Below are 21,292 nucleotides of genomic sequence, written 5' to 3' on the forward strand. Positions count from 1 at the left end.
TCCCCCCCTCTTTATAGGAAGATGATCCCTATGATCTTGAAGATGTTTCTGCACAGAAATGAGGGAAATACAAAGAACCAAATACAGTTCTGAAATTTGGGATCTGTATTTTGAGATGATTTTATTTTCAGAATGAGAAGCATATCTGGTTACCTTTATGAATGTAGAGACATGAGAAGAGAGTTATGATGGCAAAAAACAAAGAGCCTCGTCCCCCATCCTATACCATCAGTGTAGTTGGACTCTCTGGGACTGAAAAAGACAAAGGTAACTGTGGAGTTGGAAAGTCTTGTTTGTGCAATAGATTTGTACGCTCAAAAGCAGATGAGTATTATCCAGAGCATACTTCTGTGCTTAGCACCATTGACTTTGGAGGACGAGTAGTAAACAATGATCACTTTTTGTACTGGGGTGACATAATACAAAATGGTGAAGATGGAGTAGAATGCAAAATTCATGTCATTGAACAAACAGAGTTCATTGATGACCAGACTTTCTTGCCTCATCGGAGTACGAATTTGCAACCATATATAAAACGTGCAGCTGCCTCTAAATTGCAGTCAGCAGAAAAGCTAATGTACATTTGCACTGATCAACTAGGCTTAGAACAAGACTTTGAACAGAAGCAAATGCCTGAAGGGAAGCTCAATGTAGATGGATTTTTATTATGCATTGATGTAAGTCAGGGATGCAATAGGAAGTTTGATGATCAACTTAAATTTGTGAATAACCTTTTTGTCCAGTTATCAAAATCAAAAAAACCTGTAATAATAGCAGCAACTAAATGTGATGAATGCGTGGATCATTATCTTAGAGAAGTTCAGGCATTTGCTTCAAACAAAAAGAACCTTCTTGTAGTGGAAACATCAGCACGATTTAATGTCAACATTGAAACGTGTTTCACTGCACTGGTACAAATGTTGGATAAAACTCGTAGCAAGCCTAAAATTATTCCCTATTTGGATGCTTATAAAACACAGAGACAACTTGTTGTCACAGCAACAGATAAGTTTGAAAAACTTGTGCAGACTGTGAGAGATTATCATGCAACTTGGAAAACTGTTAGTAATAAGTTAAAAAATCATCCTGATTATGAAGAATACATCAACTTAGAGGGAACAAGAAAGGCCAGAAATGCATTCTCAAAACATATAGAACAACTTAAACAGGAACACATAAGAAAAAGGAGAGAAGAGTATATAAACACTTTACCAAGAGCTTTTAACACTCTTTTGCCAAATCTAGAAGAGATTGAACATTTGAATTGGTCAGAAGCTTTGAAGTTAATGGAAAAGAGAGCAGATTTCCAGTTATGTTTTGTGGTGCTAGAAAAAACACCTTGGGATGAAACTGACCATATAGACAAAATTAATGATAGGCGGATTCCATTTGACCTCCTGAGCACTTTAGAAGCTGAAAAAGTCTATCAGAACCATGTACAACATCTAATATCTGAGAAGAGGAGGGTAGAAATGAAGGAAAAATTCAAAAAGACTTTGGAAAAAATTCAATTCATTTCACCTGGGCAGCCGTGGGAGGAAGTTATGTGCTTTGTTATGGAGGATGAAGCCTTCAAATATATCACTGAGGCTGATAGCAAAGAGGTATATGGTAGGCATCAGCGAGAAATAGTTGAAAAAGCCAAAGAAGAGTTTCAAGAAATGCTTTTTGAGCATTCTGAACTTTTTTATGATTTAGATCTTAATGCAACACCCAGTTCAGATAAAATGAGTGAAATTCATACAGTTCTGAGTGAAGAACCTAGATATAAAGCTTTACAGAAACTTGCACCTGATAGGGAATCTCTTCTACTTAAGCATATAGGATTTGTTTATCATCCCACTAAAGAAACATGTCTTAGTGGCCAAAATTGTACAGACATTAAAGTGGAGCAGTTACTTGCTAGTAGTCTTTTACAGTTGGATCACGGCCGCTTAAGATTATATCACGATAGTACCAATATAGATAAAGTTAACCTTTTTATTTTAGGGAAGGATGGCCTTGCCCAAGAACTAGCAAATGAGATAAGGACACAATCCACTGATGATGAGTATGCCTTAGATGGAAAAATTTATGAACTTGATCTTCGGCCGGTTGATGCCAAATCGCCTTACTTTTTGAGTCAGTTATGGACTGCCGCCTTTAAACCACATGGGTGCTTCTGTGTATTTAATTCCATTGAGTCATTGAGTTTTATTGGGGAATTTATTGGGAAAATAAGAACTGAAGCTTCTCAGATCAGAAAAGATAAATACATGGCTAATCTTCCATTTACATTAATTCTGGCTAATCAGAGAGATTCCATTAGTAAGAATCTACCAATTCTCAGGCACCAAGGGCAGCAGTTGGCAAACAAGTTACAATGTCCTTTTGTAGATGTACCCGCTGGTACGTATCCTTGTAAATTTAATGAAACCCAAATAAAGCAAGCTCTAAGAGGAGTATTGGAGTCAGTTAAACACAATTTGGATATGGTGAGCCCAGTTCCTGCCAATAAGGACATATCAGAAGCTGACTTGAGAATTGTCATGTGCGCCATGTGTGGAGATCCATTTAGTGTGGATCTTATTCTTTCACCCTTCCTTGATTCTCATTCTTGCAGTGCTGCTCAGGCTGGACAGAATAATTCCCTAATGCTTGATAAAATCATTGGTGAAAAAAGGAGGCGAATACAGATCACAATATTATCATACCACTCTTCAATTGGAGTAAGAAAAGATGAACTAGTTCATGGGTATATATTGGTTTACTCTGCAAAACGGAAAGCATCAATGGGAATGCTTCGAGCATTTCTATCAGAAGTTCAAGATACTATTCCTGTACAGCTGGTGGCAGTTACTGACAGCCAAGCAGATTTTTTTGAAAATGAGGCTATCAAAGAGTTAATGACTGAAGGAGAACACATTGCAACTGAGATCACTGCTAAATTTACAGCATTGTATTCTTTATCTCAGTATCATCGGCAAACTGAGGTCTTTACTCTGTTTTTTAGTGATGTTCTAGAGAAAAAAAATATGATAGAAAATTCTTATTTGTCTGATAATACAAGGGAATCAACCCATCAAAGTGAAGATGTTTTTCTACCATCTCCCAGAGACTGTTTTCCCTATAATAACTACCCTGATTCAGATGATGACACAGAAGCACCACCTCCTTATAGTCCAATTGGGGATGATGTACAGTTGCTTCCAACACCTAGTGACCGTTCCAGATATAGATTAGATTTGGAAGGAAATGAATATCCCATTCATAGTACCCCAAACTGTCATGACCATGAACGCAACCATAAAGTGCCTCCACCTATTAAACCTAAACCAGTTGTACCTAAGACAAATGTGAAAAAACTGGATCCAAACCTTTTAAAAACAATTGAAGCTGGTATTGGTAAAAATCCAAGAAAGCAGACATCCCGGGTGCCTTTGGCACATCCTGAAGATATGGATCCTTCAGATAACTATGCGGAGCCCATTGATACAATTTTCAAACAGAAGGGCTATTCTGATGAGATTTATGTTGTCCCAGATGATAGTCAAAATCGCATTAAAATTCGAAACTCATTTGTAAATAATACCCAAGGAGATGAAGAAAACGGATTTTCTGATAGAACCTCAAAAAGTCATGGGGAACGGAGGCCTTCAAAATACAAATACAAATCTAAAACCTTGTTTAGTAAAGCCAAGTCATACTATAGAAGAACACATTCAGACGCCAGTGATGATGAGGCTTTCACCACTTCTAAAACAAAAAGAAAAGGAAGACATCGTGGAAGTGAAGAAGATCCACTTCTTTCTCCTGTTGAAACTTGGAAAGGTGGTATTGATAATCCTGCAATCACTTCTGACCAGGAGTTAGACGATAAGAAGATGAAGAAGAAAACCCACAAAGTGAAAGAAGATAAAAAGGTAAGGTTAACTTAAGGTCAGTGATGTTTATAAAAATGCTTGTTGCTTTTTTAAAATACTGACATCAGTGTTAGAATTTAGTCTCATTCATTCCATATGTGTAATTAGTAGCCCTTTTTAATTTTCTGAGTATTTTGTGGGGATAAGTGATTTTTTGTTATTTTTGTGCTTTATTGGGATAGAGTTTGATTTCATATTCAGCATAAAAATTCTGGATGAATGTGTTTTTTCTTTTTACAGAAACCCAGATATCAAATGATTTTGTTCTTAATTTTTCCATTTGTAAATCATCCTAGTTTTCTGCTTTTCCCTTTTGCCTTACCATTTTGCAGTATTAGTTGGGCATACCTGTCTCACTCAAGGATATTAATAATACAATAAAATTGTAACAGTTTATAGTCTTGGATATTTATTAACTTTTTCAGGCAGCTTCTTTGCAGATGGTGGTATACTGCCTGAAGGTAGACAGAAAGGTTTCTGAAATTTGAATTGCAGAATTCTAACCAAATTAAAGAAAGCAAGCATTCTTTCATCTTTTACATTTTCAGTAGGTGTTAATCCATCTGATGGTATTAAGCATTTGAAACCTAAATATGAATGCTGTTAAAGTTGTGTTTAATAATTTTGACTTTTATTAGATATTTTTCACAGTGATATTTTAGCAACTTCACTTCTAATACTGTTTGACACTTAATTGCACACAAACTTTTATTTAAGGATTTTATGGTCTTAAGATAGCATTCAGTAGGCTTTTATGCTAATGTATTGGTAATTTCTTCATAGGTTAAGTCCATAATCTTGTAAATTGTCAATACTTATTTCTATGGCTAACTGCTGTTTATCAGACCCAATTAAAGATGTGGATATTTTGAGTAAGCTTATTCTAGGTAATTTTCCTAAATATAGTAACTCCCCATTATAGTTGGATAGACTCTGCTTTATTTTCTAAGTTTAAGTATTACATTTTTTTGTCATTAGCAAATTTTCTGGAGGAGGCATGTAACCTTTTTTTAAATTTTTGTTTTTGAGATGGAGTTTCGCTCTTGTTTCCCAGGCTGGAGCGCAGTGGCACAATCTTGGCTCACCGCAACCTCCACCTCCCGAGTTCAAGTGATTCTCCTGCCTCACCCTTCCTGAGTAGCTGGGATTACAGGCATGTGCCAGCATGCCCGGCTAATTTTGTATTTTCAGTAGAGACAGGGGTTTCTCCATGTTGGTCAGACTGGTCTTGAACTCTCGACCTCAGATGATCTGAGGCCCGCCTCAGCCTCACAAAGTCCTGGGATTACAGGCGTGAGCCACCGCACCCAGCTGTAAACTTTTAAAAATATACTGATCTAGACTTACAGCACATACTCAACTCATAATATGCTACTCTCTGGCATCTCTTCACACTTACCCTATTATCACTAGTTCCATTTTATCACTAACCAAAAACTGTAATGTTTTTCTGTTAATTAGTTTATATTATTAAAACTACTTACTGTTTATTAACAAAAATAAAACACAGCCTTTCCATTTTTAAATTGCTTTTATTTTTGTGGGTTTTTTTTTTCCATTTTTGTTCACAAGCCTAATTGCTTTAGTAACCTTTTATTTTGATGTAATTTCAGTGAAAGTTGGAGGAATAGTAAAGGGGAATCCATATATCCTTTACCCATATTTGCCAGTTATCTACATTTTGCCCCACTTGATGGAGCTGTGTGTGTGCACATGCATGTGTGTGTGTGTGTTTTTGTGTCTATTGGTTTGTTTTATTTTTTTAAGCCCTTTGAGATTAAGTTGGAGATAATGGACTCTTTTTGCTATTAAATATTTCATCGTGTATTTCCTAAGAACAGAAACGTTCTCTTTAATAGCAGTAGTACAGTCATATTTTTCCATACTGCTGCATATTCTTTCTAATTACAGTATTAGTATAATTTTGTATACTTTTAGTCAGGAGGCAGATGCAGGCATTCATTTGTAAAGTGGCAGAGTTACAGAGACCATGTGAAAAATAAAGGCTAAAAGCTGATTATTTGAAAAGACTAAAAAATAGAATAGACAAACCTCTGGTAATAGTGATGTGAGAAAAAAGAAGGCATAAATAAACACTGAATAAAAAGGAGAACATAATTACAGATAGATCAGATTAAAAGATAATAGAGAATACTATCAACAATTCCGTGCCACAAGTTTGAAAGTTTAAACAAAATGAACAAAGTCCTGGAAAAATGTAATTTACCTAAACAAAAATGCTTCAAATAATCCTATAAGTATTAAATAAATTGTGAAGTAGTAGTAAAAGCCAAAAAGGATTAGTATTACTAAAGTAGTATTTACTGATAAATTATTAGAGTTAACAAAATAGCTTGATATAAGATCAGTAATCAAAAATAGGTTGCATTTCTATACATTAGCAGCAGAAAACTAGAGAAAGTCATTACAGAAGACACCATTTACAAAAACATGGCAGATTATCAAGTCCCCAGGAATAATGAATGTGCAACCTCTGTGTTGGAAAAGTATAAAATGTTATTGAAAGACATTAAAAAGACCTAAATAAATGACAGAGCTATTGTCTTCCTGTCCATGAATATGGCATATCATAGAGAAGTCACTGTTCTTCAGACTGAGCTCTAGATTCAGTGTTGTTTCATTGGAAGTTTCAAAAGTTTTTAAGAAATTTCACATGCTGATTTGATAGCATGGACACTTCTGAAGAAGAAAGGCAGGGTGGAATGGTGGTAGTGTATATGCTCATTCTATCATATAATATAAAACTTCCAGACAGTGTGTTACTGGCACAGAGGTAGGCATATCGACCAATAGAATAGAGTCTGGAAACAAACAGACCTCTGGTTTACTGCTGTCTTTCAAACATGTTAGCCACATGGGGCTATTGGACACTTGAAATGTGGCTAGTTAAATTAAGATGTGCTAGTCTAAATGGTGAGGAAAGGCCTTCTTGAAAAGTCATTTTTAGTCAGATCTGATAGCTACATAGTTAACTGGGGGTTGGTAATATGTAATGGAGAGTATTTAATGCTGAATAAATAGGATGTACATATGGTGGGAGAGGAACATAGTATGTTCTTACAGGAGGTCAGTGTGTTTAGTCATTGATCTAGGGCAGACATTGATAAACTTTCTGTAAAGGGCCTGATAGTAAATGTTTTAAGCTTTGAGGGTCATATAGTGTGTTGCACCTGGTCATATCTGTTGTATTGTGAAAGCAGCCATAGACCATATGTAAACGGATGAACATAGCTGTGTTCTAATAAACCAAAATAGATTGGTAGTCTCTTACAGTGAAAAAAGAAGTACTTTTTTACTTAAAATCTGAATTAATTTAGTAACCTACTAGTGTTCAAAGAGCAGCCCTTTAAGAGAACTGCTTGAAATTTCCTGAGAAAATTTGAGTTGTATTAATAATAAAATTGCCAGTTTTTAACACATTCAAGGAATGTGTTAAACACCTGTGTTTAAGTTGGTTTGATTTTTCTTCAGTATCTATTTTGTCTATTTTATTTTTAGCTTGATTCAGATAAATAGTAAAATACTTGGTGAATTTTATGGTGTATTAGTATAAGCTGGTATTCAGATGATTTTTTATTTTTAACTTCTTTTTAAATTGTGTTCATGTCTTATTCCAGGCCCTGAATATTTTCCTCCTTTTTGTATTAGCAATTACCAACTTGTATTCCTCCTAGTCAGTGTTTTTTTCTTTGTATTTTACTGCTCCCTTCTTATCTAAATCCACCATCAATTAGTGTCTTGTCTTAAAAGATTTTGCTGCTTTAGCCACTGTAATGGGGTTTGGAGACTGGCAGAAGAATAAAACCAAAATAAGTATGTTTTAGATAGATACTAATATGTATATGAGTCACAAGGTATTAATTTGATATTAGCAAATCATGACTTCATACCATGCCATTATATTAATGTAGTAAATCTTAGGTTTAGCATTATTTGACTTCTGATTTCTAGAACCTTACTCTATCTGTAAATTGTTCATTCCAGATATAAAAGTAATGAAATACATGGAAATGTTTCTGTTGTCATTTGTCTATATCAGAATGCATAAATTATGAGAAAGTTATGTTTTTTAGTGTGTATCATTTAACCTCTTGACAGTCATTAGGTTGACTGTTAGTGTTCACATCTGAGAGAAATCAGGTTCTTGAAAGAATTTTGTGAAAGCTAAAAAAAAAAAAAACTGGATATAAAAAGCTTACTATATAGAAAGAGCAGGCAGGGTGCGGTGGCTCACACCTGTAATCCTAGCACTTTGGGAGGGCAAGGCAGGCAGATCACTTGAGGTCAGGACACAAGACCAGCCTGGCCATCATGGTGAAAACCCGTCTCTACTGAAAATATAAAAATTAGCCAGGTGTGGTGGTGTGTACCTGTAATCACAGCTACTCGGGAGGCTGAGGCAGAAGAGTCGCCTGAACTGAGAAGGTGGAGGTTGCAGTGAGCCAAGATCGTGCCACTGCATTCTAGCCTGGGTGACAGAGCAAGACTCTGTCTCCAAAAAAAAAAAAAAAACTTACTATAGGAAGGCAGTACTTACAGATCTGATGGGATAGGCTTACACTTCGTTGAATGCAAACATTCTTTATTCAACAAAGTCTTGAACTGCTTGAAAATTTCAGATTTTCTTTTTTGTGTTTATTTTCTTGCTTAATTTCTTCAGAGTTGATACGGAATATTCATTATATCCATAGGTTCCTTTGTAGACCCTTCAACCAGCATCTTTTCTAGTCTGCCTTGAGTTAGGTCCTGCATCTATTCCTAACCAATACAGTCTGTCCGGGGGAGTAGAATTATCCAAGTAAATTTAGGTCCGACCCACCTGGGCAACATAGTGAGACACCATCCCTACAAAAATGTAAAAATTCAGCTGGGTATAGTGATGAGCCCCGAAGGATCACTTGAACCCAAGAGTTTGAGATTGCAGTGAACTGTGACTGCACCACTGCATTCCAGCCTGTGCAACAGAGCGAGACCCTGTCTCGGAAAAAAAAAGAAAAATGAGTTTAGGTTTTACTCTTTTTCCTGAGCGCTCTGGGTGAAATTGGCTTTCTGTGAAATCGAGGTAATTTCTAAGGTAGGAAAACCACAATGTCTACTGCAGGCAAGATTTGTATCTTGTTTATAGTTGATCTCTGTGGCCTAGCACAGTACTCTGTGTTGTACTGTGATCAGTTGAAGTCAGCATAAATGTATGGCCTTTGTTTTTGTAAAAGAACTGTTCATGTGTTTATAATTTATTTTGACTCAAGCAAATTCATTTTATTCAACAAGTATTTTGGTAAATGCCTACTATGCCTGAACACTGTTAGAAACTAATATGGGGATGACTTGGTCATTCATTGGCTGTGCTCTCAAGAAGTTCAGTCTAATAAAATTGATTTTGCTGAAAATTAAATATGTTTTATATTTTCAACAAGTTTAGCTGGATTTCTGGTTCTTTCTCATATCTCATCTCATGTGGAAAGAATTTACTTAGGCTTTCTTCAGTACCATTTCTATTGCTTTCTTCCTGGCTAACCAGCTAAATTGGTCTCCCTGATTAACTAGATCTATGGTGCTTCTATAATTTCTCATAAGGTTAAAATTTGTTTCTTCAGCAGCATTTTTGGTGCTGGCTACACCAATTTATAGTAACAAGTGTGGATATATAGTGCAAGTATTTCTGGCAGGATTTTACTATTTGCCATTTCTTTGAATTCTGTGTTGTTCATTTGACCTTGATTTATTGCTTTTCAAATTCAGATTGAAATGTAATTGGATGGTTAATTTTTAAAGTATATTTCTGATTTATACATTTTGTTTAGATTTAATTTGAAAAATTATGTTGGTGGCATACATTTTCGCTAATTTAAATTTGGCTTTCTATACAAACTTTTTCTTAGTGTTTATAGCAGCATACTGAATATTTAGTAAAAGCATAGTACAGATTATTGAAGTTACTCATTTCTGCAGCAGATTAATAGTAAATGTTAAGTATGTTTCATGGAGCCACTTCTATAACATAGATAATTGTGTTCTTATATTAATGGACAGTTGTTACTATTGTAAGACTAATAGGTAAATTTAGAGGTTTGCTAATTTATGTACACCAAAATTTTGTGTACTACAAATTGTGTCACTCCTAGAAGAGGTATTTTACAGTAGATGCAGTGTTATGATTTCTTGCTCTGTAATGTTTTCCTGTCGTCTCAGCTAATGTGTGGATGGAGTACTTGAGTCAATAGGGCTTAATCTGTGACTTTTAAAGAAGAGAAACCCCAGAGCATAGGAGACTTGCTTTTTAAAAGTAGTAGTAATTTTTGATGTTTAGAATCCTTACAATAAAATACAAGGATACAACAAAAGAGATCTTATGATTGTATCTTAGTCAAAATAAAGGGTACAACTTGCATACATTGTATAACATGATTGTTTTGAACTTTTTGAAATTGTTCTTAGCCTTGGAAGATCTGAGTAAAGGTTTGGGTATTTTCCCTAGAAAAATGCACATGCACAAAATATTACTGGAGTTTTAATGCTTTCAAATACTTCCTAAAAGCCTGTGGACCCCAGTTTAAGAAACTCCTTTTATAAGATGAGAGGGAGGAGGAAGACACTGAAATTTGGGGAAGCTGGGTAGAAATCCACCCATTCACTTGAATAGTTAGTTGCTTTGCTAGAACTTTCTGTGACTCCAGGTTTAGTTTTTGTTAAGTTGTTAATGGCATTAATAAAATATCTGCCACATATATATGTTGAAATGCTTTTTAGGAAGGTGTTATCTTAGAGAATAAAGGTTCCTGAGTCAAGGTTAAAGTTAGTTTGCCTGATAAGTATGTGCAAGAACCTAGATCGCATTTATTTACACTCTGTTGTTTTTTATTTCCTCTTTTCACCTAGTGTTAGCATAAAGGGTGTGAGAGAGTCTTCACAATGTAAGTTTTCTGAAGTGTGTTTGGACTTTCAGCCAGCACTTACAGCTTTTATAGGCTTAAAAAGGGGATTAAATAAACCTTTACAGTGCTGGGTCCCCTGAAGGCTTCTTTCTTACACCAATGTGTTAAACTATAATGTAATGCTGCTGCTCACTGCCTGATCACTTTATATTGTAGCTTAATTTTGTTTTTCTCACTATGTTACAACCTTTTTGAGGGCAGTTATGGTTATCATTCAGCTTTGTATAACCTGCAGTATTGTTTCTCAGTCTTGAGTCATGTGTGGACCTTTTTTAAAGTTAAAATTCTCAGGTTTTTCAGAAATACATCTCTGGCTATTTCCCCACCTTGAGTTATTGGTCTTTGTTTTTACTAGTCTAGCACAGTGGCTATCAACCAGGGTCACTTTGGCCCTCCAGGAAGCATATGGCAGTGTCTAGAGACGTTTTCGGGTGTCACAGCTGGAAGTAGGAGGTTGCTACTGGCATCTAGTGGGTAGAAGCCAGGGTTACTGCTAAACATTGCAGAATTCACAGGCCATCTTCCACAACAAAGGATTATACAGCCCAAAGTGCCAATAATCTTGAAATTGAGAAACCCTCGTGTAGGAGACTATGTCTTGAAGAAAATGTCTCTGAAGTTCTAGAAGTCAGTAATACAAGGCATGTTTGTATCTGTTCAGTAAGAAAGGTAGGGTTTTCCATATAGGTCATAGCGTTTTCTTCCCCAGCCTCACCATGATTGAGTAACAATATATTTTCAGCATTATGTTAACTGTGGGCCAGAGCTACGTGCTGTTGTCATTTATCATACTCGACTGTTTATCATTCATTATTCTGCTATAAAATGTGTTGCTTCCATTCCATTTTCATAATACTAGTTGAGATTGTCATTACTTCTTACCTGCATTATCACAAAGACCTTTTTCTTAAAGAAATAAAGATTTTATTTTGAGCTAATTGTTGATTCACATGCTATTGTTTAAAAACAAACAAAAACGGCAGAGACCCCATGTGCTCTTTGCCCACTTTCCCACAATGGTAGCATCCCGCAAAACTAGTACAATATCACAACCAGCATATTGACATTAATATGATCTACAGATCTTATTCAGATTTCCCAGTTTTACTTGTGCTAATTTGTACATATGTATATTTCGTTCTTTGCAATTTTTCATGTGTGTGGGTTTGTGCGTCCCTCCCATAGTCAAGATATAAAACAGTTCCATCACTAGCAAATTACTTGTTTTGTCTTTTTATAACTACATGCTTTTCCTTCTCCTCACTCATCACTAACCACTGACAGCCACTAATCTGTTTTTCATTTCTATAATTTTGTCATTTCAAGAATGTTGTATAAATGGAATCACAGGGCATATAACTTTCTGGGATTGACTTTCATTTAGCGTAATGCCCATGAGATTCAGCCAAGTTGTTGCATGTATCAACAGTTTGTTCTTTTTATTGCTGAATAATACTCCATAATATGGATACATCAGTGTTTTAACCTGTTGAAGGACATCAGGTCATTCCAGTTTTTGTCCATCTTGAATAAAGTTGTCATGAACATTCAAATACAGGATAAGAAACTGCCAAACTGTTTTCCAGAGTGGGTATACTACTTATTTATTTTTTGAGATGGAGTCTCGCTCTTTTGCCCAGGCTGGAGTGCAGTGGCGCGATCTCAGCTCACTGCAACCTCCGCCTCTCAAGTTCAAGCAGTTCTCTGCCTCAGCCTCCTGAGTATCTGGGATTACAGGGGCCCACCACCATGCCCAGCTAATTTTTGTATTTTTAGTAGAGACGGGGTTTCACCATCTTGGCTAGGCTGGTCTTGAACTCCTGACCTCATGATCCACCCGCCTCAGCCTTCCAAAGTGCTGGGATTACAGGCGTGAGCTGCTGCATCCTCACCAATATTTGTGATACAGTAACTTTTTAATTAAGTTTCTGTGTTCCATTCACCAGTTTTTTCAAACTGGTATTTACGTTGCTTTCTGGGGGGCAGTGCTAAAATAGAAGTGCCTGATCCCTCTCCTTACAAAGTATATTTGTAACCTCTGTATAAAGTTCCAAATACCTGAGTTAGGCATCAAAAGCCATTTACAGTATGGCCCTTGCTGACGTTTTTAACCTTATTCGTTCCCACGCATACTCTTAAGCTCCAGGTATGTCAAAATAGATGGAAAATAGTAGCTGGCTGAGAGCCATTGTGAAGATTAAGATTATGCACATAGTATTAACAAGTGCCTAATAGATAGTAAGCAGTAAATGGCAGTTTCTGGTGATTTCATAGTCTTCATCCCGACATAAAATAGGCACCCAAATGTTTAAATGAGGAAATTACTTACACGCTATACCCTTTCTAACTTCCGAAAATGTCCCTGACATTATCCATTCCTATATAAGTTCTACCCTTTGAATCTAGATTTAAGTCTTACATTTAGTTATTTTGGCATTTAATCACATATTATTTTGTATGTGCTATTAATGACTGGTAGCGAGGTGTTTTTTCATTATAATAGGTTATATGTTTCTCAAGGGCATTAAATTCCACTGATTTTGAATATCCTTTACAGTAAACTAACATGCTCTGCACATCGTATACTAATTTCTTCAGTTCTTAGAGACTGTTGAAAGTACATCACCTTTTTTCCAAGTGAATTCACATAGAGTTGGCTATTCTTCCTATAACTTGATGATGTGAGTAATCATTATTTCATATGAATCCTGATTAGGTTAGGATGCTTAAGCTTAGACATACCTGTCTAGTAACCCCTACAGGAATGAAGAATTAGGTAAATGAAACTGTAACCGTAAATCGTATGTAAACCAATAGTACTTTGTATATTAACAGAAATCTTACGTGGTGAAGGCTTTCCTCTGTTGTCTGTTTTTAGTTGTTTGCGTCTGTCAATGTTTACTGAATATCTACCATGTGCTATATATATTGTGCCAGTCACAGGAACCAAAAGGAAATATGACCAGATTTTAAATAGTATTTTGGAAGTTGTACCAATAGGGCTTGTGATATGTTTGCTGTGGAGAGTGAAGGAAAAGAGAAAACCAAGGTTGACTCCTAGATTTATGGTTTGAGCAGTTGGGTAGATTTACTAAGATAGCAAAGACTAAGGGTGAAAGGATTCAGACGAGAGAGAATAAAGACATCTGTGCTTTTTATGTTTAAAATATCTATGTTGACATATGAGTGGAAGTGGCAAAGTCTAAAAATTAGGTGTATAAGTCTGGTACTCAGGAAGAGTTATCAGGATGTATAAAGTATTTAATGTTTTGGGATTAGATAAATTCACATAAGGGGAGAGTTACAGTTAGAGAAGAAGGGAGAACTCAGAACTGAGTTTGAATAGAAGAGTTGTTGGTAGATGAGACTGAAAGGAAATCCTTAGTGGGAAAAGAGAAAAGCTAGTGAAGAGTATGATATGGGAGCCAAGAGAGCAAGTGTTCAAGGAGGAGGTTCAAGAAAGAATGTTGCCGAGAAATCAAGGATAAAGAAAAAATTTTCGTATTCATTTGATAGTATCTGGTCTTGACAAGTGGTTTAAGGGAATGGTAGGGAAAGCCAGATGGAAGTGGGTTGAAGAGTTACTGGGATGGGAAAAGTAGGGACAGTGGATGTCTGACATATTCAAGAAGTTATGCTGTGAAAGGGAGCAAGAATTGGGGCAGTAACTAGAAGGCAATGTGGGATCAAAGGAGGGTTTTTGTGTTTGTTTTTAAAGATGAGAGAAATTGGAGAGTATTTGTATGTTCATAAGGATGACCCAGGAGAGGGATAAATTGATGCTATAGGAGAAAAGTGATGGGGAATAGGAGTGATTCTGAAGGAGAAGAAAGAGAGGAAGGAGAATCAGGATTTAGGTGATGTGTAATCCTGTGATCAGGATTTGAGTACTGCAGTTATTATAGAGGGAAAAGATGAAATATTTCGAGTAGGGTTATAGTTAGATTGGTCCTGGCAATAATATGAGGGAGTTCCTATTTTTTCTGTTTCTCAATTAAATGTGATTTCAGGCCATTAGGAAGGGAGAGGAAGGTAGGTAGTGCATGTATTAGTTGGGTTTTTTTAATTGCAGAATATGCTGGGATATGTGGAGAATCTCAAGTATGAGACAGTATATAGGGACCAGAGGAAACTCAAATTGGAAGTCATTGGAGTAAAATATGATTTCAGATCTTTTTCCTTTTTGAAAAGAGAAGGATTAAAATTTACAATTTTTGCTATACTTACATGAACATAAATGATGTTATAGAAATGGGATTATACTGTTTATAAGACTTAAAATTTATCTAGTGTGTGTGTGTGAATCTATTAAAATCAACATTCAGTGCTTATTCTTAATTTGGGCATACTTGAGCTGACAAAGTAAAGGAGATCCTTTAAAATTTCTGACTCTTTGTTTCCATAGATGTTTACTTATTTCTGCTATAATTTGTTGTTGCTGCCTGATAGATTGAATTCTAGATCATTGTCAAGTGAGTCTGTTTGTATGGTTAAAGGCTTTTTGCCTTAACAACTCCAGTGTTAATACTGCTCTTTTAAAATATACATATATATTACTTAACTCTTTGGGGTCCTTTGTTTAAATGGCACGTGGTTGGTTGAGTTTACTTTTTCACTAAGCCCGAGAATCTTTTTGTTATAGTTGATCCTGTTACATTTATATTTATTTTATAAGTTTTGGCTTGCTATTTTCTTGTTTTCTAGTTTTTATTCTTCATTAGCAAAGAAAAAAAAGGAGGTATTAGCATAAGTACTTCATATTTTTATCTTTAAATATATTGAACTCCTATTTCAATTTATCATCTTTATTCCACCTCCCAAATAGTATATTATCATACCTGTTGTGCACTGGTATAATTATATCTCATCCCTCCTCCCCCTTTATATAGGGTAGGTTGAGGCTTTTAGTTCTGGCCTGTTATCAAATTATTTTTATATTTTATAGCTTTACCTGAAAAATTATAAATTAATAGCCATAACACTGTTAATTAGAATTAGTTTTACAATATTCAGTGTTCACTCTTACATTTTTCATAGCATAAATTCTCCAGTGTAAGTTTTTTTAATTGATTTTTATTCATGTGGTTAAGATTTTTCAGGAGTTTGAGACTTATAATTTAAATATAATTATTATCTAGTTGCAGACTTTTTTAAAAAATGCATAAGTTAGGAGTTATACACACCTGAATAACATATTGGTTAAGAATTCTCGACACTTGTTTCCCATGAACATTCCTGTAGATGAATCTTCTGGCCTACAGTTTTCCAGAGAACTCTGAGGCTGTCCTGCCTTTTTTTTCCTTCCCACTGTTGGTCATTTGTTTCTTCTGCCTGGATGCTTTTAAGATTCTTTGTAGCTTACCAAGTTCAGCGTGATATGCCCCTAACTTGTTGATTCACTCTTATTTGTTGTTTATTTTTCCTAGTACATAGTAAGGTCGTTTAATCTACAAATTAAGCTCATTATTTTAGAAGAGACCCCAAGTATCTCTTTCTGGACCATTTGTACTAATTTATTTCATAGTATTCCAGATGTTTGAGGTATGTTTATGAACAAAACAGATAAAAATTCCTGCCCTGTGTAGAGCTTAAATTGTAGCAGGGGGAGCCCAAAAAAAATAAAAAATAAAAAAATTAAAAGATGATACATGAGTAGTTACATAGTGTTGTGGGGAGAAAAGGCAGGGTAAGAGGAGCAGAGTGCTGGGGAGGGGCTGGGAAATACAGCAGTAGGATTGCTTTTTTTTCTTTTTCTTTTTCTTTTTTTTTTTAAGAGATGGGATCTTGCCATGTTGCCCAGGCTGGAATTTAAACTCCTAAGCTCAAGCTGTTCTTCCATCTCAGCCTCTCAAGTAGCTGGGATTGGATTACAATTTTTAATAGGGTGGTCAGTATAGGCTTCATTGAGAAGATAAAGGGAATGGCCACTACAAAAGTGCTAAGGCAGGAGCATTCCTGGCATATTAAAATAGCAAGGAAAACTTGTGACTTGAGGGAGGAGTAAGTGATGAGGGAAATTAGGTCAAAATGTAAAGGAGCAGAATCCAAGGCATGCAGATTGTATATGTTTATTCAAGGAGACAACATTCTAGCTCTCTGTAGAGAATGGCCTCTACGGAATGATGGTAGATGCAGGGGATATTAAGCAGGTGTTGCAGTAATCTATATATGTGAAATGATGATAGCCTTATGGGCCAGGGAGTTAACAATGAAGATGGTAAAAAGTAAGTAGATTCTGTATCTATCCATTTGCTTAACAGTTGGAAGTAGGGTATGAGAGAAAAAGGAGATGGAGGATGACTCCACGATTTTTATTCCAAGCAACTGAAAGGATAGAATTCCCAAAAACTGAGATGGAGAAGGCTGCAGATTGATTACATTTTAAGGAAAGCATGAGAGGTTTTTCTTAGACTTTAAACTGATGTTGTTAGGATGTTTTACATTAGTTTAGGCTTCAGGAGAAAGAGCTGCATTGGAAATAATAATTTAGCTTACCAGCATATAGATGATGTTACTAAGAGGGTGAGTATAGATGGAGAAAAAAAGACAATCAGGACCTAGGGCTGTGGCTCAACCTGTAATCCCAGCACTCTGGGGGACCAAGGCAAAAGAATTACTTAAGGCCAAGGTAGGTGTTCGAGGCTACAGTGAGCTATAATCGTGCCACTGCACTACAGCCTGAGTACAGAGCAAGATGCTGTCTCAAATAACAGCAGCAAAAGACAGAGACTGATTAGAATATTCACAGCATTACAGTGTTGATGAGGAGGGACCAGAAAAGAAGACTATAAAGGGAAGAGTGAGTGAGATAACGGGTGGGTCTCTTTAGAAGTCCAGTGAAGAGAGTGACTGCTGAAAAATCAAGATGATAACTGAGAGCTAGTTATGGAAAACAGTCTTTGGTGACCTTAATAAGAGCAGATTGATTTAGTGGAATTTTGAGGGTGATAACTAATTTGAGTGCATTTAGGAATGAATGGAAGGAGAGGAATTGGGACATCTTGTATAGATTACTTGTATATAGTTTGTCTGCAAAAGGGAGTAGAAGATTGAGACTTTTTTAAATGAGAGCAAAACCCAGTATTTTGTGATGTGTATAATAGGAATGATATAGCAGGAAAAGGAATTCTCTGATGTTTTCCATTTTATTTTGATCTTTTCAAATATATTGAATCTTTTGTTTGCTACTTCTAAGTAGGTTTTTGTTTCTGTGATGAGTTTTTTGTTTCAGTTTCTTTACATTTCATCTCCTGTTGTCATGCTGCTGCTTTTATTTTATTTTATTTTATTTTATTTATTTTTTTGATGGAGTCTCACTCTATCACTAGGCTGGAATGCAGTGGCGCAATCTCAGCTCACTGTAACTTCCGCCTCCTGGGTTCAAGTGATTCTCCTGCCTCAGCCTCCCAAGCAGCTGGGACTACAGGCTCACGCCACCATGCCCAGCTAATTTTTGTATTTTTAATAGAGATGGGGTTTCACCATGTTGGCCAGGATGGTCTCGGTCTCCTGACCTTGTGATACACCCATTTCGGCCTCCCGAAGTTCTGGGATTACAGGCGTGAGCCACCACGCCTGGCCTCTTTGATTTTTTTAATTTCAAGAATCACATGTAAGAAAATAGAGATCTGGTTTTCTTGTTTCTGGAATTGGTTCTTTGAGAGCCTAGTCAACTGCATTTCGCTGCTTAAGTTTTGTTCAATTTTTGGTTACTGGTGAAGCATTTGAGGTGTTTGGTTTTTTAAAAATGTTACTGTAGTATTTGAAGATGTTGCTTAGGTGACCCCTTGTGTTGCTGATATTACTAAAGTAGGAAGAGCAGTTCTGGAAAGGGCTGTTTTCTTCTTCCTAGTCCTGTTTACGTATACAAATGAGAGTTTTTAATATGTTGGACACTTAATGAGATGTAATTGCTGAATGGAATGTTTGTTTTACTGTGATGTGCTTTTGCAGATAAGAAATTTGCTTAAGTGGCTAGAGAAAAGGCTGGGCATTTGCATTTAAGTAGAAGTTCAGATACGAATTAATGTAGTAATGAATCAAAAATTGGATTTTTGATTGGGTGCGGTGGCTCACACCTATAATCCCTGCACTTTGGGAGGCCGAGGTGGGCAGATCATGAGGTCAGGAGATCGAGACCATCCTGGCTAACATGGTGAAACCCTGTCTCTACTAAAAATACAAAAAATTAGCCAGGCATGGTGGCGGGTGCTTGTAGTCCCAGCTACTTGGGAGGCTGAGGCAGGAGAATGGTGTGAACCTGGGAGGCAGAGCTTGCAGTGAGCTGAGATCACGCCACTACACTCCAGCCTGGACGAACAGAGCAAGACTCCCTCAAAAAAAAAAAAAAAAAAAAAAAAAAAACTAAGTGTAATCTCTTTCACCACTGCATTTATCTCCAAACAGAAAACATCTTTGCTTCAGTTCTCATTATTCTAATCAAATGATGATATAGCTAATAGTTGGCAGGCTACAAAGCACCTTTGTGTTTCTGAGAAAGAAAAGAACTCAGCCACTCTACGCCTGCCTCAACTTTGAGGTTATAGTCTCTTCATTTCCACTTTGCACATTGTTCTGTTTTGGTGGTGGTAGAAGTGGAGTGATCATTTAAGGAATAAGGATCCACACCACTTGACTTGCACTTGGCTTGCTGAGTTAGGTCTTGAGCCAGAAACAAACACTCCAGTGCCCCCTTGATAACATTCCAGACACCTAGTTGTGTTTGGTCTAATCTGCACTTAACAGGGTTACATATAATCTGCATCACCAGAGAATGATGGTGGGGGATTTAGAAGTCAGATTTCATGAGCTCTGAGAGTTTGCTGGATGGAGTGACCTGAAATTGAAAGGATTTAATTAAGTATTTAAGATATTCAGAGACTCAGAAGAATACGTTGAAGTATGCATTCAAAAGAAAGACTTCCAGAAATAATGAGAAACTAAGATGAAGACCATTGTTTTCAGGCATTGAAAGCCCTGCCTGTGCTCCCTTCCTCTGCCCACACATATACATTTTTCTGATTAAAAATGATACATATTTGTCCAATTTGAAAACGAGTATGACAAATATGACAAATATTAATAGATTTGTGATTTATGCCAGAGAAAATAAAAATTTGTAGATAAAACTAACCTGAAAAACAAGGGCTGTGAATAAAAGTACCCTAATATCCTCTGAATTTCTGAAAACTTGTCCATCTTCCTATACTTCAGAAACTCTCAATGGGATGTGCACAGTGGAGTCACCTGTAGGAATCCTTGCTATACCCTACTCTAGAGAGTGAATCAGAATCTCCTCAGTAGTTTGATTCCCAAAAATACTTCCTTAAGTTTTTGAGGTGTTCATTCTTTGGTTAAGATTCATTTTTCCTCTAATGCTACATTGAAGTTAAACTGAAAATTCATATTTAATTTTGTTTTTTTTTTTAACTATCGTTAAAACGTTTTGTACATTACTTCTGAATGTTATCCTAACCCTTAAGAAAGCATCCGGCCAGGAGCGGTGGCTCACGCCTGTAATACCAGCACTTTGGGAGGCCAAGGCGGGTGAATCACAAGGTCAGGAGATGGAGACCATCCTGACTAACACGGTGAAACCGCATCTCTACTAAAAAAAATACAAAAAACTTAGCCGGGCATGGTGGTGGGCACCTGTAGTCCCAGCTACTCAGTAGGCTGAGGCAGGAGAATGGTGTGAACCCGGGAGGTGTTCCACGGTGAGCCGAGATCGCACCACTGCACTCCAGCCTGGGTGGCAGCCAGACTCCCTCGCAAAAAAAGAAAAAAAAAAAAAAGCCATCGACTGGGCGCTGTGGCTCATGCGTGTAGCCCCAGCATTTGGGGAGGCTGAGGCAGGCGAATCATGAGACCAGCCTGGCCAACATGGTGAAACCCCATCTCTACTAAAAATACAAAAAAAATATTAGCCAGGCATGGTGGTGCATGCCTGTAATCCCAGGTACTTGGAAGGCTGAGGCAGGAGAATTCCTTGAACCCGGGAGGGAGAGGTTGCAGTGAGCCGAGATTGCGGCACTCTTCTCCAACCTGAGTAATAGAGCAAGATTCAGTCTAAAAAGAAAAAAATAAAAAACTGCTGGGCGCAGTAGCTCACGCCTGTAATCCCAGCACTTTGGGAGGCCAAGGTGGGTGGATCACGAGGTCAGGAGATCAAGACCATCCTGACTAACATGGTGAAACCCCCTCTCTACTAAAAATACAAAAATTAGCCGGGCATGGTGGCGGGCGCCTGTAGTCCCGCTACTCCTCCCGGCTGAGGAGGAGAAGGGCGTGAACCCGAGAGGCGGAGCTTGCAGTGAGCTGAGATCGCGCCACTGCACTCCAGCCCTGGGCGACAGAGCGAGACTTCATCTCTAAAAAATAAAAAGCATCAGTAGGTAGGAAAAAAGTGGAAAAATAAGGGACAAATGATGGACG

At 36.8% G+C, this 21,292-nt stretch overlaps 1 protein-coding gene across 2 annotated transcripts in view; it reads left to right on the forward strand.

Annotated features, from left to right (window-relative positions):
* ARHGAP5 (Rho GTPase activating protein 5) overlaps positions 1 to 21,292 on the forward strand; it is a 72,954-nt gene that overhangs the window by 14,342 nt on the left and 37,320 nt on the right. For both annotated transcript variants that reach the window (XM_011941869.1, XM_011941868.1), the window contains one exon: positions 18 to 3,902. In XM_011941869.1, coding sequence (XP_011797259.1) covers positions 186 to 3,902 — 3,717 coding nt within the window. In that variant the 5' untranslated portion in view covers positions 18 to 185. The remainder of the gene's footprint in view (positions 1 to 17; positions 3,903 to 21,292) is intronic.

Source organism: Colobus angolensis, unplaced genomic scaffold (assembly GCF_000951035.1).
Source record: "Colobus angolensis palliatus isolate OR3802 unplaced genomic scaffold, Cang.pa_1.0 Scaffold202, whole genome shotgun sequence".
Taxonomy (NCBI): Eukaryota; Metazoa; Chordata; class Mammalia; order Primates; family Cercopithecidae; genus Colobus; species Colobus angolensis.